At 38.9% G+C, this 25051-nt stretch overlaps 1 protein-coding gene and 1 long non-coding RNA gene across 2 annotated transcripts in view; one reads left to right on the top strand and one right to left on the bottom strand.

The window, feature by feature from the left end:
* The window catches only part of ROS1 (ROS proto-oncogene 1, receptor tyrosine kinase), a 119315-nt gene that overhangs the window by 45006 nt on the left and 49258 nt on the right, over positions 1–25051 (bottom strand). Inside the window, exons 19-28 of the mRNA XM_010861810.1 lie at positions 17867–18081; positions 17372–17532; positions 16863–17007; positions 13862–14124; positions 11658–11721; positions 10857–11059; positions 8884–9089; positions 7539–7822; positions 2979–3158; positions 929–1131 (exon numbers count right to left, since the gene is read on the bottom strand). Coding sequence (XP_010860112.1) covers positions 929–1131; positions 2979–3158; positions 7539–7822; positions 8884–9089; positions 10857–11059; positions 11658–11721; positions 13862–14124; positions 16863–17007; positions 17372–17532; positions 17867–18081 — 1924 coding nt within the window. The remainder of the gene's footprint in view (positions 1–928; positions 1132–2978; positions 3159–7538; positions 7823–8883; positions 9090–10856; positions 11060–11657; positions 11722–13861; positions 14125–16862; positions 17008–17371; positions 17533–17866; positions 18082–25051) is intronic.
* LOC105004257 overlaps positions 1–25051 on the top strand; it is a 124496-nt gene that overhangs the window by 63719 nt on the left and 35726 nt on the right. The gene's annotated exons all lie outside the window — the stretch shown is intronic.

Genomic DNA, 25051 nt, shown 5'->3' with positions numbered 1-25051 from the left:
CAAAGAGTACAGTGCTTGTTACCTCCAATAGATGATGGTCAATTTCACCTTTTGACTTGATCAAAATATAAGCACAAAGAAAAATACTAGAAATACATGATTCCATCACATGGAATTGGAACATCGGTGATGGAATCACTGGGTTCCATCATTGATCAGTGATGGAATGAATTGTGTCCATTCATTCATTCAAGAAATACCTAGTAAATGCCTATACAATGGCAAGTATTATGCTAGGAATACAATGATGGATAAAAAGGTGAGTGAGTGAGTGAAGTCGCTCTGTCTTGTCGGACTCTTTGCGACCCTGTGGACTGTAGCCCACCAGGCTCCTCCATCCATGGGATTCTCCAGGCAAGAGTAGTGGAGTGGGTTGCCATTTCCTTCTCCAGGGGATCTTCCCAACCCAGGGATCAAACCCAGGTCTCCAGATGCTTTAAACTCTGAGCCACCAGGGAAGCCTGGATAAAAAGGTAGTCCCTGCCTAAACGCACATTTCACAACATATAGAAAATAAAAATATAATGTACAATTTGTATACTAGCTATATACGAGGTACACAATAATGTTCTTTCTGTCCAATTTACTTCTTACCCTTCAATCTGTTGGGATGGCCACAAAAACAGGTCTCTATTAATTTCTGCGTATAATTAGATAAAATTAGAGAGCCAACAAACCCAGCTCTTTTAGGACACTCAGGGAACGGTTACTATAAGGCAATCTACCATTGGTTAGAGTTAATGTACTTCCTTAGAGTTTAACTTACTCCTAGGCAAGAGACTAGAATCCAGAATGGTTTGATGATTCAGCTCTAAAAATCAGAGTAATAGCATATTTCAGAACATTATGCAGAAAATACTTCAGCTGAGGATTTTATATCAAAATAGGGCACCTTGGGAAAAGAAAAGACAACTGGCTTCAGCCTTACCAGCATTTTCTCTCTCAGTTCAGAGCTGTTCTTCATGTCAATTACTTCTTTGTAATAAACCAGGTATGTGGGAGTGGGACTGATGATGCCATCCCATGTGAGTTTTGTCCGGGCAGGTGGCAATCTGATTGTGAGGCTGGTGTTAGTGGTGTTAAGTATAGTTGGCTCTGCAATATCAGAAGCTAGAGACAGAAATGCTCTATCTAAAATAATAATAAAAATGATTAAATATATACACACATGGATAAGAGAGAAATAGCAGATTTATCTAACATCAAGGATAATGTCGCATTTCATTTTTATTTAACTGATAAGGTATGATATATTAGAGTGTTGGAAATGTTATTCTGGACAGGAAGACACTTTTTTTTTTTTCCATGTATTTTGAAGATGATAAACGCCTGGGGGAAAGAGCAAAGTAACTGGTAATTGCTTACAATTTCCAGCAGATGGAGCTAAAGTACGCTTAATCATGTACCTGCTGCTGCTTAGTCACTTCAGATGTGTCCGACTGCGCGACCCTATGGCTTGTAGCTCGTCAGACTCCTCTGTCCATGGGATTTTCCAGGCAAGAGTACTGGAGTGGGTTGCCACGCCCTTCTCCAGGGGATCTTCCCAACCCAGGGATGGAACCTGGGTCTCCTGCATTGCAGGTAGATTCTTTACCACTGAGCCTCCAGGGAAGCCCTAATTATGTACCTAGACAGTAGCAAAATGGACTTTTTTATTTGAAGAAAGCAATGAGAGTATTCTATCAATCACATTTTTCAGTGCACTCCTAGGATGAAAACTGGTGTCACCTTTAGGACTTTCATTCTACAGATATGCCTGTGTGCTCAACCTCAAGCAGATATTGCACGTGCCTTTTGAATCTCTTAATGAATTATTTACCAAAATATACATTCAGCTTATTTATGAATTCTCCCATTTTTCATACTGTATAACTTACATATTTTATAACTGAATACATTTAAGCAAAGAGAGTTTCTTTTATTCACTTTTGAATGTCTCTAAGAGGGAATGATACTCAATTTAGAATGACATTGTGACTTTAATGGAAGAGAGAACTTGAGAAAACCACTTTAGGTTTGAATGTCACCCATAAGGCTATGTGATGCTGTTTTTGTTTTTGGTTGGTTGGTTTTTATATTTCAAACATTTTTTATTATGACTCTCAGCAAGAAATATAGTCAGTTCCACCGTAATATGATACTGCTGCCGTTAAGTCACTTTAGTCGTGTCCGACTCTGTGCAACCCCGTCCCTGGGATTCTCCAGGCAAGAACACTGGAGTGGGTTGCCATTTCCTTCTCCAATGCATGAAAGTGAAAAATGAAAGTGAAGTCGCTCAGTCGTGTCTGACTCTTAGCAACCCCATGGACTGCAGCCTACCAGGCTCCTCCATCCATGGGATTTTCCAGGCAAGAGTACTGGAGTGGGGTGCCACTGCCTTCTCCGCTTCATGGGTCTAGCCCGGATAATCTGATACATACATTCCTAAAAGTCATTGCATTAAACAAAATCCAGAAGGTTTGTGGGGAAAGTAGATTTAGGAGCACAACACTAGAAAACTTCATGAGTGACACATGAAATAAGCAAGATGGAAACAATAAAAATAGCACACATGTACACACGTTAAATAGTTGACATATATAATACTATAATACATAAGTCACTTCACCTTGAAAAAGACCTGAAATTAAATGCAAAGCTTTTTGACACCACTGGGAAGTCTAAAATACCATCAGGGGAGACACAAGACAAAAAAAAGGGAAGTTATGTGATTGAGAAGAGAAAGAGAACAAAGAGATTGACAGGCCAAGGATTTCCCACATCTAAAGTGGTCTGCCACAGCCCAAGCCACGAGTACACATAGAGATAAACTGTGACCCAGGCAAATAGCGATTGCAGTGTGCACCAAACCCTGACCATTTGGAGCAATGCTGAGAGCACAGTGATGAGCTGGAAGGACTGCCCTGGAGGAGGAGACATGAGATTTTCCTGACCCTAAACTGGGAGAACAAGCTTATAAAAAAATGTGACTTTCCTACCTGGAAAAGGCTGTAGAACTGAACTGTAAACCAAAATATGTTTACTCCTTGGGGCTTCCACCTGGGAAAGGATGGCCCCATTGCTTTTCTTTGCTTGATAAATCTGTGTGCTGTCCTCTACTTTGGAGATCCAATATAGAAATTCTCCATCCACAGTTAAGCTAACAAGCATTTTTCCTGCTGATGAAAAACATAAGTGAAAAAAAGAACGTAAAGAACACAATACATAGCTGACATTTTCTGCTCTAAGCAATATATGAAATCTTTTTTCTGATCAATTTTGAAAGTATTATTTCAATATAAAAAATAATTTTATTTTGAGTTTTTAGCCTAAGCATTTTCCAGATATTTTCTCATTGTAGTGCCATATCAAGCCAACTTGCCATATCAAGCCATATCAAAGCAAATACTATTATTATTAGTCTAATTTTGTAATTAGGAAACTGAGGCTTGGAGGGGTGAAATAATCCCCTCAAGGCTACACAGTTATCCAAGGGCAGAACCAGTATTTAAAACTCACTTGTGGATCATTGAAAAAGCAAGAGAGTTCCAGAAAAACATCTATTTCTGCTTTATTGACTATGCCAAAGGCTTTGACTGTGTCGATCACAAGAAACTGTGGAAAATTCTGAAAGAGATGGGAATACCAGACCACCTGACCTGCCTCATGAGAAACCTGTATGCAGGTCAGGAAGTAACAGTTAGAACTGGACATGGAACAACAGACTGGTTCCAAATAGGAAAAGGAGTACGTCAAGGCTGTATATTGTCACCTTGCTTATTTAACTTCTATGCAGAGTACATCATGAGAAACGCTGGACTGGAAGAAACACAAGCTGGAATCAAGACTGCCGGGAGAAATATCAGTAACCTCAGATATGCAGATGACACCACCCTTATGGCAGAAAGTGAAGAGGAACTCAAAAGCCTCTTGATGAAAGTGAAAGTGGAGAGTGAAAAAGTTGGTTTAAAGCTCAACATTCAGAAAACGAAGATCATGTCATCTGGTCCCATCACTTCATGGGAAATAGATGGGGAAACAGTGGAAACAGTGTCAGACTTTATTTTTGGGGGCTCCAAAATCACTGCAGATGGTGACTGCAGCCATGAAATTAAAAGATGCTTACTCCTTGGAAAGAAAGTTATGACCAACCTAGATAACATATTGAAAAGCAGAGATATTACTTTGCCAACAAAGGTCCGTCTAGTCAAGGCTATTGTTTTTCCAGTGGTCATGTATGGATGTGAGAGCTGGACTGTGAAGAAAGCTGAGTGCTGAAGAATTGATGCTTTTGAACTGTGGTGTTGGAGAAGACTCTTGACAGACCCTTGGACTGCAAGGAGATCCAACCAGTCCATGCTAAAGGAGACCAGTCCTGGGTGTTCATTGGAAGGACTGATGCTGAAGCTGAAACTCCAATATTTTGGCCACCTCATGCAAAGAGTTGACTCATTGGAAAAGACCCTGATGCTGGGAGGGATTGGGGGCAGGAGGAGAAGGGGACAACAGAGGATGAGATGGCTGGATGGCATCACTGACTTGATGGACATGAGTTTGAGTGAAGTCCGGGAGTTGATGATGGACAGGGAGGCCTGGCGTGCTGCGATTCATGGGGTCGCAAAGAGTGGGACACGACTGAGTGACTGAACTGAACTGTGTCATTTCACATCAAACAACACTGACTGAAGGGAGGTAAGAGAAGAGGCTCAGGACTCAATGCCTTGCTCAATATTTTTATCAATAATTGAGAATGAATGCAGAACAAACATATTTATCAAGTTTGCAGATATTACATGAATCATACTGTTGCTAGTGCATTCAGTGTTTGGCTTACCAATCAAAAATATCACAGCAGAATCATGAAATGGATGGAAATTTAATAGCATTTAATTTAATAACAAATAAAACATCCTAAATTCAAGGTTAAAATTAAGTCTGTAAATTAGGAATGAAAGAAATCTGGCTTAATAATCATTAAAACATAAAGAAGGCCATGAGTTCTTCAAATGGCAGGCAGCTCAAAGGCCTAATGTCACTTTCAGCTGCAGCAAAAAGAAGACCTGGGTAGTCAGAGGTCCTCTGCGCTGACCAAAACACATTCAAAGTTCAGTGAGTTATTATGGGGCAACATTTAAGAGGATTAAGCAGCTAGAGTAAAATCTCAGGAGGGTGACCAGGGCAAAAAAAGATCTAGAAGCCACACTGCCTAAGGAGTATTTATAGATACTTGAATTTTTTACTCTAAAGGAACTGCTTAGCATGGGCTATGACAGCTGTTTGTACAGTTAAGTGGCTATCATGTGGAAAGTGACTGACTTATTCTTTGTAAATTTAAAGGTCAGAATTCAGGTCAGTGAATAGAGGAATGGGAGAAAACTTTGGTTAAACGTAAGAAAAATATATAATATTTAGAATTGCACAAAAATTAAACAGACCTCTTTATAAGGTAGTAAATGCTTTATAAACAAGAGCTCAAGGCTGTTTTTGTAAAGGAGATTCCTTCCAATATTATGTCAGCTAAATGATCTCTAAAGTCATTCTAATTTTCCAATTTTGGGATTATGGCTTTCAATTGTGGCTTCATGAAAGACTGACTAGTTCTATAAGATAAAGGCCCGTTAGATAATTCTTGTGTATCAGATGATAAGGAAAGTTATTCTGACACTTGTTTAAATGGTCAGGAAGACTTTAATCAAGGCTGTTGTAATATTGCAATGGGGAGGGAGATGTGCACAATTCAAATACAACAATGATGACTGGGAGCGGTGGCCAACAAGGAGGGGAAACATCAAGGGGCCGGGGCGGGGAATTCCTGCTAAACTGGCCCACTAGGATTTTTGCTAAAGGCAAGCCAAGAACATCAACAGTGGGGGATAAAGAATTGAGTCAGATACTGAGTGGGAGGGATTCTCTCTAAACTGATTTGGCAAGCTTCTTGGACTCAGCAAGGATGGACGTGCTAGGTCAAGTGTGAGGCTTAGTTTATTCACATTCCTCACAAGAGTGGAACTGAAGTTTAATCAGGGACTTCCCTGGTGGTCCGGTGGTTAAGACCCTGGACTCCATGCTCTACAGCATGAAGCACTGGCTGGACTCCTGGTGCAGGAATTAAGGTCCAGCAGGTCACGAGGCACAGACGAAAAAAAGGAATTAAAGTTTGACCAAGGAGTCTTTATATCTTTGTGAGTCTTTGTGAGTGTCTTTGTGAATCTTTTGTCACAGACTCAACAGAAGTAGTTATCCTCCTAGTAAGAGAAGTTCAAAACATTATCTCTAATCTGAAGCCCACTGAAAGTACATTGCAATTGTTTCTAGAATGCTCTGGGACATGTCAACAAAACCATACATTCAGTTATACCACACAGACACACACACACATTTGCAGTTTCTAAATGCCCAATAGCACTTTTGGTGATGGAAATATTTTATATCCATGCTGCCCAATACAGTAACCATTAGCCACTTAATGGGTTTTGAACATTTAAAATGTGACTAGTATGGCTGAGGAATTAAATTTAGAATTTAATTTTAATTAATTTAAACTTAAACTACTATAAGTTTTATACTTATAGTATTACTATATTGGATTACTATATTGGATGGTGAGGACTAGAGCCTTAAGAATATATGGGGATGTTTAGGGTATTTTTTAAAATTTTACAAGTACTCCTAATTAGGAGACTACCAAATGACTTTAAAATATTTCCTCCATAAGCTTGTGAATTTCAGCAAATAGACCTGTCAAATATTGACCAAGTCACACTAAATGTGGAGGCAATGAGATCATCAACATGGAAGTGAAGTACTGGTAGGAAGATCAGGGATGCTGTAGTTAAGCCCAGTTTCAAACACCAGCTCCTGTATTAATTGTAACCCTACCGACATGTGACATTACCTTTCTCAGCCTCAGTTTCCTTATCTGTAAAACGCATATATTAATATCTACTTCACTGAAGTATTTTGAAGATCAAATGCAATAATGCATTTAGTAACCTGTTTAGAATATGTAATTGAGCTCAATAAGTTGTATTAATAGTTCTGTTAACTGTAAAATGACAAGAAGAAAAAGGTTTCCTACCGGTCCAGAAAATTATGCGAATGCCTATGTACAATTTGCCTGAACACAACTTGAAGACCACAAAAACATTTGGCATGGTTTGGAGGAAATACCATCAGATAAGATCAGATCAGATCAGTCATGTCCGACTCTTTGCGACCTCATGAATCGCAGCACGCCAGGCCTCCCTGTCCATCACCAACTCCCGGAGTTCACTCAGACTCACGTCCATCAAGTCAGTGATGCCATCCAGCCATCTCATCCTCTGTCGTCCCCTTCTCCTCCTGCCCCCAATCCCTCTCAGCATCAGAGTCTTTTCCAATGAGTCAACTCTTCGCATGAGGTGGCCAAAGTACTGGAGTTTCAGCTTTAGCATCATTCTATTATTTGTATGTATATATATATATATCCATTTGGGTATATGTTGAATGTAACCCCTTTTTAATGGGATAGGAAGGTTTCCCATCGCCAGTGAAGATCTACATACACACAAGTGTCTTACCAAGTGGAACAGGCAGGATGATAACTTGCCAACACTGACATGCTTCTAGATCTGTTGCCCAAATCTCTAGACCTCTGACAAAGTATAACTGTGGTTTCTTTAGGTCAGAGGTGTCAATAGTCATTGCTCCACTCAACTCAGATTCAGTCACGTTGCAAGAACATTGGCTTCCATTTGGATGGTTTATGACTGGGGGTTGCAGAATTCGGTGCACAGTCTGGTTGATAATACTGTAGTAGAACATCTGAGATCCAGAATCAAAAACTTCTGTCCAATATAGGCGACTATTGGGGGAAAAAAAGACCCTCCAATTTAATCAGTTAAACCTACCATCACACATATCACTTTCTAATGAAGAGAAATCATTTCTAATGACTGTGGGAACGAATGCCACCTCTAGAGAGGACATGTCTCAGTGCTCAAAAACTTTCTGATGGAAAAGGTCACATGAAGTCCAGTATGTAGCATTTTCCAACAATTTCTCAATAAATGTGTTTACAACAAAAGCCTTGGACTATAATGGCCTTATAAGTGTGTGTTAGTCCCTCATTTGTGTCCGACTCTTTGTGGCCCCATGGACTGTAGCCTATCAGGCTCCTCCATCCATGGAATTCTCCAGGCAACAATACTGCAGTGAATAGCCATTCCCTCGTCCAGGGGATCTTCCCAGGGATCGAACCTGTATCTTCTGAATTGCAGGTGAATTCTTTACCGTCTGAGTCACCAGGGAAGCCTTAATGATCTTAGGTATTGTATTAAATGGTTCGTTAAAGGCTCTAAATATGAAATATATTTGCATACTTTGCATCAACACCATCGCCATTCCTCTCTTAAGTTTGTTTCTACTTCTTAATACTAGTTACCAATCTAGTTTCAAGACAGACTATAACCATGGTAATGGCACAAACATAAGCAGCCTGAAAAACTTCCCTTCAGGTGCTGAATGGAGGTCTTAAAATTCATCTAATGAAGACATTAATTAAAGACAAATGAGCCCAGAATATCATTTACTGTGCAAAACAAACTGCCTATCTCCTGCTCATTTCCTACCACTGTCCTTACCAACTGGGGGTATTTATTAAATTCACTGGATTAAAAATACACTCCAGTTTCCTGCTGGTAATTAATCTAACTTTAGGTTGAAGGAGTTCTCAGTATGGATTAATTTTATATATTGGTGGTTATGGGCTCATTATTCATACATAGAATTACTTACTGTAAGTTAACATCAAGAACATTAAGCATCTTATTGTCCCATCATTGACTCTGATATTAAACCAAAGATATCACATTAAATATGTTTATGTCTATTTCATCACGATAGAAACAGATACACTTCACATACCTTAAAAAAGGATACACAGAAAAAGAAGTTATTGTTGAATTTCTGTAGCAAACTTTCAGCTTCCTGGGATATTTCACCTTGTTCTCAAGATCCATATCAAATATTTGCATTCTGTTCTGTGATTCTTTCAGCACAAAGTAGAGGTGCCTTGAAATCCAGTCAATTGTAATAAATGTGATATTGAAAACCAGTGCATCTCTGAAAAGCTTAACAACAGGTAGTAAGCACAATCAAGAAGATAGTGGTCATTTTCCTCAAATCTGATGACTTTTTCAAAACATTCATATTACTTATTAACTGCACTTCTCTTTTGTAATATCAAATCTTGGTAACTCTGGATTGTGTACCGTTGTAACACTGGACCTCTTTTCACACGTGGTTAATTTCAATCACCATGGCTTCAACTGTAATCCATAGACCAGTGCTACAAATCTACATCTTCAGGCAAGATGGCTCATTGAGTTACTGATTCAAATATCAAACTACCTACTGACAATCTTCAAATGAATGATCCCAGGAAACAGAATGCATCACTCCACCCCCAAATCTCCTTTTCTCCTGCATTTTATATTATTATGGATTTCCAAGACTCACCTGAGGAACAATCTTGACAACTGTCATTCACCCTTGACTTCTTCCTCCCATTACTACCCACAGTGAATTAGTCCTATTTTAAATATCTTCCAAGTTTATCCTCTCCTCTCTCACTCATTGTCTCTCGTTTCCTGCTTAACATTTCCCATCTGGATTTCTGTGATAGCCTCCTGACTGCCTCTGACTTAACCTTCTTTAAGGTTATTGAGACAGGTAACAAAGAGGTCTTCCTGAAACACTAGTCGATTGCATTAATAATCCACTAAATGTCTTGAACAGCTTAATGCTGGCTTTAAAATTGACACTCAACTCCTTAGCACAGTAAAGAAGGCCCATTACATTCAGGCCCCTGCCCACCACTTCAGCTTTAACACCTGCCTTTCACTGTGCCCCCTCACCTCCATCTCCACTCCAAGTTCCTTCTACTTGTTGTGCAGTCACCAAATCATGTTCAATTCTTTTGCCACCCCATGGGCTGTAGCCCACCAGGCTCCTCTGTCTGTGGGATTTCTCAGGCAAGAATACAGGAGTGGGTTGCCATTTCCTTCTCCAGGGGATCTTCCCAACCCAGGGATCAAACCCGTTTCCTGCACTGCAGGCGGATTCTCTACTGCTGAGCCACCAGGGAAGACCTCCTTCTATTTACAGCTCCCCAAACAGGCTGTGACTCTCTGGTTTCCCAGACTTTGCTGATCTCTCAGCCATGCCCCACTTTCACCTGATACATCATCTTTGTACCCAAGATGTCTTTCCACTCTGCCACTATCACGACCATTCCACCCTGGGTTAAGTATCCGTTCTCTGCAGTCCCATTGCATCCTGCCCTCGGCACAGCACTTACAGTCTTCTGCCTAGCCCCTCCACTAGCTAAATTCAGTGAATGCCTACCACAGGCCAGGCATTGTGCCAAGTGCCTTCCAAGGCTTAGCTCATTAATCTTCACCCTAAGATGAGGGACTATGCAACCACAGTGGTTAAAGAAACTGCTGACGGTCACAGATCTAGCATGTAATAGAGTCAGAATTAAACTCTAGCTTGTCAGATTTCAAAGCTCACCCTCTTAACCACTATGCAACCCTGTCTTCCTTATCTTAGACTAATACAAGACTGGATTTGCTCAAAGACAGTGACTTTTTTTTTTTTTTACCTCTATCTCAGGTAACACAGTGCCTTAAACCCACTGTTTGCTAAATTAAGCCTGAATCACATTTGCCCCAAATATAACCTGAAATCATTTGTAACTAAATAATTGTACAACACCTGTCTTTTTCAGCCATTCTAATCTTAATGTCTCAACCACTGGCCAGTCATTTTAATCACAGGTTTGTGTGATAGGCAGATACTCCACTTTCGTTCAAAGGAATTACATAGCAAAATACCTCAGTGCTGGACTGGTTGTCCATCCTGAGGAGGAAGAGGGAGTCTCCCTGAGCACAGTACCCCACTGCATCATCAGCTGTGTAGCCCATGGCACCGACATCGCCTTCTGCCGAAAACGTCCATGAGACCTGATTTCGATCCATATCTAACAAAGCTATCTTGTTGTCAACGAGAGTTATGAGGTATGGAAATGGGTTAATTTCTAAAAACAAACATGTAGATAATATGTATGAGAAAAAGAACTTTAGCAGAACCCCTTGTATCAGACCATTTTGAAACCCATGAGTCTCTGGGCTCATGGATTACACCTATACCTGTTTCAGTGGAGACTGCCCAGGCACTCTAAGCCTAGGTTTATATAAGCAGGTTAGGTGATGATAAAAGTCAATTACTTTGACTTTAATTTCAGCTCAGAGATAGTACGTGGGTATCCCTGAGAATACTAAGGGTCAAAATGTTTTTAAATCACTAGAGAGAGAGTGAAGTGAAAGTCACTCAGTCGTGCCTGACTCTTTGTGACCCTATGGACTGTCCATGGAATTCTCCATGCCAGAATACTGGAGTGGGTAACCATTCCCTTCTCCAGGCGATCTTCCCAACCCTAGGGATCAAACCCAGAGCTATTAGGGAAGCTCCTGATAATTAAATCAGTAATTGTTATTAATATTTGATAATCAAATCAAATTTATATTATATAAAATTAATATACTATTAATACTTTTATAAAAATTAATATTGATATTTTATAATTAAATCACTAATTGTTATTAACATTTGTACAGGTTTCAGATAATAAATACCTGATGTTTTGGACTTTACTATGTCAGAAAATGGTCCAGGTCCTTTGGATGTGAAGACTCGAACCTAAAGAAAGAAAAGAATATAAAGAAGTGCCTTCAGAAGTGTCCTGAGTGACAATAATTGAGTTCTGAGACTGATAAATTATTGAATGCTTCATTTCAGAGTTATGGGATACATTATGAATAGTTTCAGTTAGTCATATCTAAGTATACAGCAATAAACTATGAGGAAAAATATTGTCCTAAACTACGATTTCTAGGGCTTTTTTGTCCAGAAAAGTACAAAGTAATGGCACAAATCCCTATTGCAGAAGATCTAAAGTTTTTTAAAAAGGTTTTTAGCTATTTCCAAAATTAAGTTACATGGAATATTTAACAGAAACAAAACTATATAGATTATGGTAAACTTCCATTTATCATGAAATCAACATGAAGTTTCAGATAACTAAATTTCCTGTACTTTTTAAAAAGGGGATTTATGAAAAGAAAATAGTAATTAACCCTCATGTTTGAAAATGAATAGTGTGTTTCAAACCACTTTTACATAGATCATCTCCACAACTACTGAGAGTAGAAACTGGACAAAGATCCTCATCAGGGTAGGTAACCCAGCCAAAAGGACACAGGGAGGGACTGGCATGAGAACTAAGTCTTCTGAGGCCTGTGTGCATTTCTTCCCACTGCGCCACATTGCATTCCAATAGCAACATTTTTTAACAATTTTTATTAAATGTCTTTTATTATATAATAATTATTTCCACTTCCAAACCTTGCCTGTGTACTATAGCCTACGAGAAAATTGCCGTCCATAATGATGACCTGGAAAAGACAGATCCTCAAGGGTTATCTCAATCAACAAAATATTGGTTCATTTTTATTATACCTCTATTAAATCAATTCTACTGTATTCTATTTATTACTATCTATCCCTGGGGTGTGTGTGTGTGTGTGTGTGTGTGTGTAATGTGGTGCATATATATACACACATATTTTTATATATATCAAGCAGGCTTCACTTTTGTACTGGACTATTCAAGTAAAACTCATGCCTATGCATGTGTGTCACTTCGCAAAGTTCTGTGCTGAGATCTGAACAACTATAACCATATAGCTCAGCAGTAAAGAATCTCCCTGCCAATGCTGGAGACGTGGGAAGAGCCCCTGGAGGAGGAAATGGCAAGCCACTCCAACATTCTCGCCTGGGATATCCCATGGACAGAGAAGCCTGGTGAGATACAGTCCACAGGGTCACAAGCGAGTCAGACACAACTGTGAGGCTAAACAACATCAACAAACCATAGAGGCAAGTACACTTAACCAGAATATTTGTTTAATTGGAACACACATAATTCTTAACAAATAAGAATGTGTATTATCTCTCACTTTTATGTATAATTTTTATTAGTATATATTAACCTATTATAAAAATAATTGTTGAATTAAAATTTTATAAAAATTAAATAGATCTTCTGGAAATCACAAATCTCTAAAACTCTCCCCAAAAGGATGGAAAATAACTCTAAATATGCACAACCTTGTCACTAGTCTGATACATAATGAGGATGTAAAAATCATCAAGCCATCTACCATAAGGGGAAAGCTTTGTCATATTAAATTAAAAATGCCCAAACAGGTGGCAGTAGCTTTTTCCTTTTGACTCCTACTCTCTTTCACTTTCTTCTCTCTCAGCAGCCAGGTGAAAAATGTGAGATGTCAACTACCTAGACCCTCAGCTTTTATTTCCTTCGATAACTGGAAGGGCGGGCATCCCCACTTGTTGGATGCCTCCCAGGAATTGATGTGATGTGATGTGATGGAGAGGATTCTAGGAGCCAGACCAAATAGCACACTACTTCCCAACCACACAGCTCTGGTACCTCACCGATGCACCCAGGGACATGGCTTTTTCTTCACAGACGATGTGAAGATCGAATGAGATAATCAATATAAAAGCACCTACCGTGATACATGGCCTTTAGTGATGGAGCCAAAAATAATGATTTGTTCTGAATCTGGAAGCAAGAAAGTGTCAGGATGTCCTTTATCCTAGCTGTACCCTCTCCCTGCTTTATATTTGCTGCCCACTTGACCTCTGTGAGTACAGCATACATCAGGTTATTAACAGAGCAGACTTCTTAACCTGGTCCTTTAATCCACTCTCTGTTTACACTAAGACCCCCGTATCCCCATTTTCACTCTCGTACCTGGAAGGCAACACTGTACCCGGGACTCATGCCCTCAAGTTGAAAAGACATCACTGAGGGAGTGACATTGACAGCAATCCAGTCTTCAACTGTTTTGTTCGTGTCGTTTTGGTTGGATATTTGGTAGAAAATTTCGAATCTTGTCAACACACCATTTTCATGCCGAGGCTTATTCCACCTAAATTCCACCACAACTACATTCTTGTTACGGTGTTTTTCACTTGGTAATATAAATATTCTGGGATTCTCTGGTGCTGATGGAACTGAAAAGCAGAGATACAGGGCAGAAAAGAGTATAAGGTCAACTTCTATCACTCACGATGAGGGTACGGAGCAACATAGTAATAAATATTTCTCATTCCAGACAGTTAAGGTGCATCTGTCTTGTCCTTAAAGATCTTCTGGAGAGAATATGCCATAGATTTCTTCAGGAACCTATCCTGATATTTCTGCTAGTCTTCCTTTTCTCCAACCCAAATCCTGCTTACTATGATTGAGGCTCATCTTTCTAGTCTGTGTTTGTGTACATGGAAGCTGGCTAGTTCTCCTTATAAAATGCAGTATTTACTCTCATTCTGGAGGTGGAAATGGCAGTCTCCATTGGAAGGAAGACACTATCTCTACCTAGATTTTAGCCAGTTCAGGGTATAAAATAAAGCATATCCTGGGTCCAGGTCATCTGATCTTGAACCCTTTCTGAGAGTATGGCTTGACTATTGCCATTTATTCTAGAGCCAAACCAAGCAACTGAGCCTCTCACGGTCCTTTAATTAATTTCTCTCTCTGTGTGTATGTCAATCAAGAGAAACTCTTCTGCCCGTTTTCCAAGTCGTGCTATCCAAGACATTGCTCTTCTTTCTCAGGATTCCCCCACAGGGTCTTCTCCCAGTCTGTCACTCCAATCCCCTGCTCCTTAATGTTCAGCCCTCACATCATTATCCAATCCCCAGGCCTTCTTAGATTGTACGTACATGGGATAAACCTCTTCTTGCTTCATCCCTTAGAACCCAGCTAAAGTCTCCACTCCCCGAAGGAAGGCTTTCCCTGGCCACACCAGTCCACAAGCATGGCCCTCTCTTAAGAACGCTTCACTTGATAGAGGTGAAGGTTTCGTGGCTTGTTTATTCACTCTATGCTATTGCTAGTCAACTGTCACTGTCTCATTTCTATTATTATTAGCAGTATCTGTGTTTTTCTCTCTCTTTTTTAACTTTTTCCCCCAGCTTTATTAAGATATAATTGATATACAGGCTTCCCTGGTGGCTCAGACAGTGGCAAAGAATTCTTTCCTAGGTGGTAAAGAATCTCCTGCAATACAGGAGATCCAGATTCAATCCCTGAGTCAGGAAAGTCCCCTGGAGAAGGGAATGGCACCCACTGCAGTATTCTTGCCTGGAGAATTGCATGGACAGAAGAGCCTGGCAGGCTAGAGTCCATGGGGTTGCAAAGAGTCATATACGACTGAGTGACTAATACTTTCAATAGACATATAACGTTTAGGTTTACGGCGTACAGTGTGATGGTGTGATACATACACACATATATAGTGCAAAATGATTAAGGTCAATTAACACATCAACTTACATAATTATAATTGTTTGATGTGGCAATAATATTTACTATCTACTCTCTTAGCAACTTTCAGGTATATGATACAGTATTGTTGACTACAGTTACCATGATGTACATTGATCCCCAGAACTCATAACTGTTTTATGAGCCTCATCAGAGAAAGAGAGAAAGCACCTTTTCTTGATCCTTATTAAATCCCCCCAAATCTAGTAGAGGACCGGCACATGGTAAGTCCTTAATAAATATTTGTCAATTTGAATAATTTCCAACTATATTATAAATTTCCCCCAAGGCAAGTGCCAAATCGTATCATTCTTCCTTATTCCTGAGTACTGAAGATCCGTTGCTGTCAGTGCATCCCCTGATGGATGCAGTCAAGTCCATTTCCACAGAAGAATTCTACCAAAGCTAACATCCCAAGACAATCTCAAAGAGTGCACACCTGGATCCAAACACTAACTGCTCCAGAACCTGCCCAGGTTCCACTATGCTCCTGTTATGAGACTCATGAATAAATACTGCTGATAAAATCTTAACAGTTAAAAAAAAATGCAATGGCAAATGTATTTCTATGTTTATTGAGCTCTTACTGCCTGCCAGGTCCCATGCTGGGAAGTTTATATAAATTAAATTAACATGATATGATCATTTGCCAATGTTTACAAAAATGACTGAATGGAGATTTGAAGAAACTAGAGTGAAAAGTTCAGAGTAAGCCCCAGCCCCGCCACTTACCAACTCTTACATGGGGCAACTTCTAGGCTTAACATAACATAATAACCTGCTAAGAGATTGTTATCTCTTAGCATAACAGAGATAATAACACCTGTTCTACCTACAGCAGAGCTATGTAAGGATCAAATAAATGATACAATGATGTTTCTGACACATGATAGGGATGTAATAAATGTTTAATAAAGAAATGATACATATAAATGTACTTTGTACATTTTTAAGTGATATACACATGTAAAGATGTAGCTAATTTTCTTTTTAAAAATATATTCCAAAGAAAAACATTTTTTTAAAAGTTTAGACATCGGTTGTTCACCTACAGAAGATTCTGAATTACCATCTGTAAGAACACTTCCTGGTAAACCTGCCTTCCAGGAGATTTTTACATTCTTAAATCCCCTTTGTCCTTATGAAGCATTTTACAAATAACCTGAAATTTTAATATTTCTGCATTACATACATACATCATCACAGTCAAGTGAAACAGTCTTTAAGGAATCTGAAATATTATTTTGAAATGAATTATGCAGATTTAATTGTGCTATTCTAATCCCCAAAAAGTCACTGAAAGAGTATTGAATCTAAATACATATACACAAAACTAAAAATTATTGTTAAAAATGATTAATTATCCATTCTAGATCATGGAAAGCAAGATTTTACCTTTTCTAAAAAGAGATTTTAGCCCCTGTACCTGTTTCGGGTGTTCGGAGTGATAGAGATGTTTTGGGACCCTTTCCCCAATAGGTATACGGAATGACAGAGAGATTAAATAAGGCGTAGGGCTCCAGCCCTTCCACTGTAAATCCAGGTTTAGATTGTTGTTCACTAGCCAGGAGCTAAAATAGAAGCACAAAATATTATTTTCTTAGGAAGAGAATCATAACCTTTTTTTCCAAATTACAATCTTTAAACTTTGGTCCACATGAAAGTTAACCTTGCAGTTTTGGAAATGCTAATGTTGGTCAGTCCATGTTGTTCCACAACACTAGTGTATGTAACACACGAATGGTTAACACTAACCATACAGCAATCAGAGACAAGCTGTAAAACAGAATGCTCAGGAGTAATCTTTATAACCAAATGCTACAGAACAGCGAGGGAGATGGACTCAGCTAAGAAAGTGCAAATCAGTATAGGCAGGCCTGATGAAGATGGTACAGTCTGTTTGAAAACTAGAAGTTACTAGAACCAATGCCATACCTTAGAATGAGCACTAAATTCCACACTGTAGAAAATGATGCCCCAATCCACTGCTGGGGGAGCATTCCAGAGGATGTGAAATCTCGAAGCATTTCCTTCAATCATAAATGAAGACTCTGGAATGGCATCTGGGATAACCTTAGGGGTAAAGGAAAAGTTCCCTATGGGATGAAAGAAAGAACAGAGAGAAAAAAAAGGGGGGGATTATCAATTATTGCAGACACATGGAATATTAATAAAAATCACTGATAATTAGAACCAAAATAAAATTTTTCTTTCCTTTAATATACTCTGAAAATCATCCTTTTCTGACTGTTTCAGGCTGTAAATTTGGGTTAGGAGTTAAAAGGATTGCAAGCAAATCAACAGAAACTACTAAAGCTTTTTTTCCCTCTTAAAACATAATTTTAAAGGAAAAAAAAAAAAACCCAACCTTAAAATTTATTTAACAGAAAGTATGGAGAAGAGAGGGTAAGCAGGAATAAAATATCGTACCTGGCAGAGGCTTGAGGGATGTCTGAACAATTGTGAACTGATTAAATTTGGCTGGTTCCAAAACAGAGACGCTGGTCCTCTGACCGATTTCCTGAGCTGTGATAATCCGAAAACCATTGATCCAGAACAGCCGACCACTGTAGTACATCAGTGCATTCTGGGAAATGTCGGAGGTGCTCCAGGCTGCGAATTCTGTGATGGTGGTATCCCCAGCACTGCTGAAACAGGACGCCAATTAGCGTGTGTGTCTGGAGTGGGATAAAGGTTGGTACATTCAAGTAGAGAATTCAAGAGGAGAGACTGTGTGTTTGTTTAGTGTGTGTGTTTGAGAACAAACTTTGCGACAATAATTCTCGTTATTCTTAATTCTATGTAAAGTTGACTTTTTGCATTTTTTTCAGGAAGTATTCCTAAAGTAGATTTTCCAGGGCTTTCCTTACGAACGTGATATTGCAATAGCAAGTGTTACACAGATCTTAATAAATCCTCATGATTTTTCGTAATAACCCCACATCGAAGGTACAGCCCACTGATTGGTTTCTCCTCACTGCCTTCCTCTTGTTCTTGGTTAGTCATACTATTTACTCACCAATCTTTATTCTAAGCTGTTTGATCCTTCGCTTTATACTATTCACAACTGTCTGTTGCTTCATTGATACTTACCAATTTCCACAGTTTAGTCCAAATGCTCTGTTTCAGACCAGGGAATTCAAGTAAACAGAATGTCATTTAAAACTGCTTTTAAAGTTTTTTCTCAATGATGAGGAATTTTATAATGATTTTTACTTTAAAAATCTGCTTGGTTTACTCCGGTTTTCTAGTATTAATTACTCCGCTTTTCTAGTACTCAATAATAACTACCTCAGGGATTCTCAGCCTTTTAGAGTAGTCATTTCATTTTAAAAAAATGATTTCTCTAAATCTTTTAAAGTGTTGACACTCCCCTTTTAGAAAAATATGGCACTTAAAATAAAAATAAATACAAGTTTTGTTTTGAGAGTTTCATAATACCTCCTCGAGAAAACCGAAATTACCTCACAGGACCTGGGAGTTGTGAGCCTTATAAAGAGAAACTACATTCACGCGTACTATTCCCATAGTTCTTTTTCTTGTAAAAGATTCGTTATTCATACCGATTCAGATGTGAAGACAGCACCTGGCTTGCCTTTTGGACTTGCACCTCTTCTAATTTTACACTTTCTTGTTTCCACTTCTCATGAGACCTTTCCAGTATATCTCTTGGTGAAATATATAAAACCAAATTCCATATAGAAGGAAACTCACCAAGCAGGATGCACTTGACCTGAGAAGGCCGGCACTTCTGGACCGTGCACAGGGCTGCTGCAGCCTAGATCCTACAGATCTGTTCCTGTTAGCCTTGTTCACAAGTGGTTTATTCAGCATTCCCAAAACAGTCTCCAGGACAGAGACTTCCCTGCAGGCTGAGACTGGAAATCCCTTAATTGTCATTGGCTGGGATTGCCCCTCATGCCCAGCTGAAGACTTTTATTCTGTGAGTATCTTCTGGGCCAATCTAAAAATTCTTGACATCTGGTGTTCATCACAATTTCAGCACAACCTCCTCACTTGCAGTGAGGACTCAAACCCTTCAGTCCACAGCAACAGGTAAAGCTGGATTTAAATCTAAGCTCAACAAAAAAAATCACTAAAAGGTAAATCCTTCCATGAAGCATGAGATACATATAGAGGTCAGCTGAGGTTACTCTACTGGAGGTTTACTCATTTATTCAGCAAGTGTTGGGTGCCAGTTCTGTGGTGGCCACTAGGAATACAGTGGTAAATAAGACAAATGCAATTCCTGCCCTCCTAGAATATACAGCCTAGTAGAACAGGCAGGTAAGAAGCAAATAACTACATCACTGAATGACACTTTAAATGGAAAGGCAGAATGGGCTGGTCTGGTCAGAGAAAGCCTGTCTTAGAGAAAACCATGTTTAAGCTGAGCCATGCAGTCTGAACACAAAGTAACCAAGAGAAGCAAGTTTGGGGACCATTTTATTCAGAGAGAACAGCAAGGCATAGGCAACTTTAGAGCAATATACTCAGTTCTGACATGACTAAATATGCCTGAACTTTTATGACAGATGCACTCTTTTTAACCTCCAAGACAGATATGGTGTTATACTGATAGTAGATTCATTATTTAATAAACCAAAGGGAATGGTTGTACATAGCAGAGGGAAGAACAGTCTGAAAAGCCACTTACAGTTGTCATCAAGTTCAGAGTATGCTGAAAGACAGTAAACAGCTAATCTCATCTCTATTGTTGCTTAGTCACTAAGTCACATCTGACTCTTTGTGACTCCATGGATTGCAGCCTACAAGGTTTCTCTGTCCATGGGATTTCTCCAGGCAAGAATATTGGAGTGGGTTGCCATTTCCTTCTCCAGGCAATCTTTCTGACCCAGAGATCAAACCTGCGTCTCCTGAATTGGCAGGTGAATTCTTTACCACTGAGCCACCAGGGAAGCCCAATCTCATCTCTATTGTATGCTAGAATTACACTGTTCAATAAGGTAGGCTACAGGTGACTACTGAGCCCTTAGCTACCAAAATTAAGGAACTGAATTTTTATGTTATTTAATCTTAGTTAACCTAGGTTAAAATTTTAAGCTAATATTTTATTTATACATTATAAGTCATATATATGATTTACTAGAAAATTTTAAGTATTTTGGAAAAACTTGGGTACATAAATCAACTTTTTCAACTGTAAATTTTATAGAATCTAACTGCAGATCAAATATTTCCTATAAAAATTTAGTGTGCAAATTGAGATGTTCTATGTCTGTAAAATACACCCAGGCTATTAATTAGAATTAATGTGAAAAAAATGCAAATATCTCATTAATAATTTACCTATGTTTTTACTTTTTTAAATGAAGCAATTAGGAAGTTTATAATTATGTATGTAGCTCACATTATTTGTATTGGGCAGTGATGATCTAGACTAGAGGTAAGGAACTTGAAATGCAGAAGAAGGAATTTTGGTTTTAAATTAGGGAAAATTTTCTGCTTGTAAGATGGTTCTGGAATTCCTATCTTTATCTACCACTCTTTTTTCTGGTGTGATAAAAAGGCAACACTTACTTGGAGGGCAAAATGCCTGTCATTTGTGTAACCTTGTCAAGATCTGCTGCACTCCATTGGGCATGCATACAAGGAAAATTAACCTTGAGACAAAGAAATGCATTTTTAAAGGAGAAACTCCCTTCTCTTATCTGCTGAATCCAACAGTATTGATTTTCTGGACACTTGAGAGCAGGACTCTCAAACAACGCCAGTTAGATTGTCCTCTGAGATGTGCAGACGCGTACAGAGAATCGTGATCCTTCAGGACACTGTCATTTGAGCACTGTCTGTATCACACAGACAGATTCTTTTGATAATCAGACTGCCAGTACTTCACAATTTCTAGGAAAAGGAACAGCCAGTTTTCTATGGTTCACAACTGGGAAACTAGCTAGAGCTATACGTTATAGCTGATATAAAATAAATGATTAATCAGATTGCTCTGTATACGCTTATATGCATTATAGGTATACATATACATATATATATATAGCTTCCTGGTGGCTCAGATGGCAAAAGTCTGCCTGCAATGCAGGAGACCTGGGTTCGATTCCTGAGTTGGGAATATCCCCTGGAGAAGGGGAATGGCTACCCACTCTAGTATTCTTGCCTGGAGAATTCCAGGACAGAGGAGCCTGGCAGGCTATAGTCCATGGGGTCACAAAGAGTTTTACACAACTGAGTGACTGAGGATACATACACCTTTATATACATATATACATATATATATATACACACACACACATATACACTCCATTATATGTTTATATATGTATACATATTCCTTTTTCATATTCTCTATGATTAAGAATTTTTCCATAAACCAAACAAAAGTATTTTTTAATCTAAAAGTAATCTTGAAATTGTATTCATAGAACAGGAACTTTTGGCCTTTGTAAGATTAGACTCTCTTGAAAATTTGATGAAATGATGGATGCTCAGCTTCCAAGCACTCACACACATCCTAACGCCAGCCATGAATGGGGGTCCAAGAACCCAGTATTAGAAATCTCTGCCCTAGAGCAGGACCTTTTGCTTTACTTTAACCTTTTCCTGACTACCTCTCCAATTTACTGTGTGACAGTCAGCAAATTTATACACATCTCTGTTTCAATGTCCTCATCTATGAAATAAAATGACCTCTAAATTCTCCCTCTGACTGCTGTTCTCTAATGACTTTTTGTCCTTATTTTATTTTGAGATATGTAACTGTTTCCTTGAAGTTAAAAACTATTGGCTGTTTAAACTAAAAATAGTAATAAACATGGATTTTATAGTATAAGTAAAAGTAAAATATATGACAATAAGAGCACAAAGAGTGGAGGGTAATAATTGGAAAGATATCATTATAAAGTTTTAAATCATCTCTTTAACAAGTGGTGCTGGGAAAACTGGTCAACCACTTGTAAAAGAATGAAACTAGAACACTTTCTAACACTCTACACAAAAATAAACTCAAAATGGATTAAAGATCTAAACGTAAGACCATAAGAGAACATAGGCGAACATAGAGGAGAACATAGGCGAAACACTTTCCAACATACATCACAGCAGGATCCTCTATGACCCACCTCCCAGAATATTGGAAATCAAAGCAAAAATAAACAAATGGGACCTAATTAAAATTAAAAGCTTCTGCACAACAAAGGAAACTATAAGCAAGGTGAAAAGACAGCCTTCAAAATGGGAGAAAATAACAGCAAATGAAGCAACTGACAAACAACTAATCTCAAAAATATACAAGCAACTCCTACAGCTCAATTCCAGAAAAATAAATGACCCAATCAAAAAATGGGCCAAAGAACTAAATAGACATTTCTCCAAAGAAGATATACAGATGGCTAACAAACACATGAAAAGATGCTCAACATCACTCATTATCAGAGAAATGCAAATCAAAACCACTATGAGGTACCATTTCATGCCAGTCAGAACGGCTGTGATCCAAAAGTCTATAAGCGATAAATGCTGGAGAGGGTGTGGAGAAAAGGGAACCCTCTTACACTGTTGGTGGGAATGCAAACTAGTACAGCTACTATGGAGAACTGTGGAGATTCCTTAAAAAACTGGAAATAGAACTGCCTTATGACCCAGCAATCCCACTGCTGGGCATACACACTGAGGAAACCAGAACTGAAAGAGACACATGTACCCCAATGTTCATCGCAGCACTGTTTATAATAGCCAGGACATGGAATCAACCTAGATGTCCATCAGCAGATGAATGGATAAGAAAGCTGTGGAACATATACACAATGGAGTATTATTCAGCCATTAAAAAGAATACATTTGAATCAGTTCTAATGAGGTGGATGAAACTGGAGCCTATTATACAGAGTGAAGTAAGCCAGAAAGAAAAACACCAATACAGTATACCAACACATATATATGGAATTTAGAAAGATAGTAACGATAACCCTGTATGCGAGACAGCAAAAGAGACACAGATGTATAGAACAGTCTTTTGGACTCTGTGGGAGAGGGAGAGAGTGGGATGATTTGGGAGAATGGCATTGAAACATGTATAATATCATATATGAAACGAATCGCCAGTCCAGGTTAGATGTATTATACAGGATGCTTGGGGCTGGTGCACTGGCATGACCCAGAGGGATGGTACGGGGAGGGAGGAGGGAGGAGGGTTCAGGATGGGGAACACATGTATACCTGTGGCGGATTCATTTCAATAAAAAAAATAAAATAAAAGAGACTAAAAATAAATAAATAAAAACAAAAGTGCTTATTTTACTCTCTAAAGCAATCTAAAGAAAATTATAAATACACATAATTTAAATGTCATGAGCGGAGATAAAATGGAATACTAAAATAGTGTTTTATTCACTGTCAAAAAGGCGTAAAGTAGAATAGAGGAATAAATAGCTGATGAGACTAATTGAAGTCAAACACCAAGATGGTAGACTTAAATTCAAGCATATCAATAAATAATTATATTAGATGTAAATGAACCAAACACCCCAATTAAAAGGCAGAAACTGTCAGACTGCATAAAAAAGCAAAAACTTATATGCTGTTTACAAGGAACACACTTTAAGGGTAAAGACAAAAATTGAAAGTAAAGAGATAAAGAGCTATGCCCTGCAAACTAAGCATAAGAATGCTGCTATGACTTTCTTAATGCCCTAATATCAAAAATATTAATGTCCAAGGTAAAAAGCAGCGGCTGTGCTTTGCTGGAGCAGCCGTGAAGAGATACCCCATCCAAGGTAAGAGAAACCCATGTAAGATGGTAGGCACTGAGAGAGGGCATCAGAGGGCAGACAGACAGAAACCACAATCACAGACAGCTAGCCAATCTGATCACACGGACCACAGCCTTGTCTAAGTCAGTGAAACTAAGCCATGCCGTGTGGGGCCACCCAAGACAGATGGGTCATGGTGGAGAGACCTGACAGAATGTGGTCCACTGGAGAAGGGAATGGCAAACCACTTCAGTATTCTTGCCTTGAGAACCCCATGAACAGTATGAAAAGGCAAAAATAGGACACTGAAAGAGGAACTCCCCAGGTCAGTAGGTGCTCAATATGCTACTGGAGATCAGTGGAGAAATAACTCCAGAAAGAATGAAGGGATGGAGTCAAAGCAAAAACAATACCCAGCTGTGGATGTGACTGGTGATAGAAGCAAGGTCTGATGCTGTAAAGAGCAATATTGCATAGGAACCTGGAATGTCAGGTCCATGAATCAAGGCAAATGGGAAGTGGTCAAACAGGAGATGGCAAGAGTGAACATCGACATTCTAGGAATCAGCGAACTAAGATGGACTGGAATGGGTGAATTTAACTCAGATGACCATTATATCTACTACTGTGGACAGGAATCCCTTAGAAGAAATGGAGTAGCCATCATGGTCAACAAGAGAGTCTGAAATGCAGTACTCAAATGCATCTTTTGGATGCAATCTCAAAAACTACAGAATGATCTCTGCATTTCCAAGGCAAACCATTCAATATCACGGTAATCCAAGTCTATGCCCTGACCAGTAATGCTGAAGAAGCTGAAGTTGAACAGTTCTATGAAGACCTACAAGACCTTCTAGAACTAACACCCAAAAAAGATGTCCTTTTCATTATA

Source organism: Bison bison, unplaced genomic scaffold (assembly GCF_000754665.1).
Source record: "Bison bison bison isolate TAMUID 2011002044 unplaced genomic scaffold, Bison_UMD1.0 scf7180017864473, whole genome shotgun sequence".
Lineage (NCBI taxonomy): Eukaryota > Metazoa > Chordata > Mammalia > Artiodactyla > Bovidae > Bison > Bison bison.
Note: the sequence above shows the minus strand (reverse complement) of the source record. Positions and strands in the feature narration are given on the sequence as shown.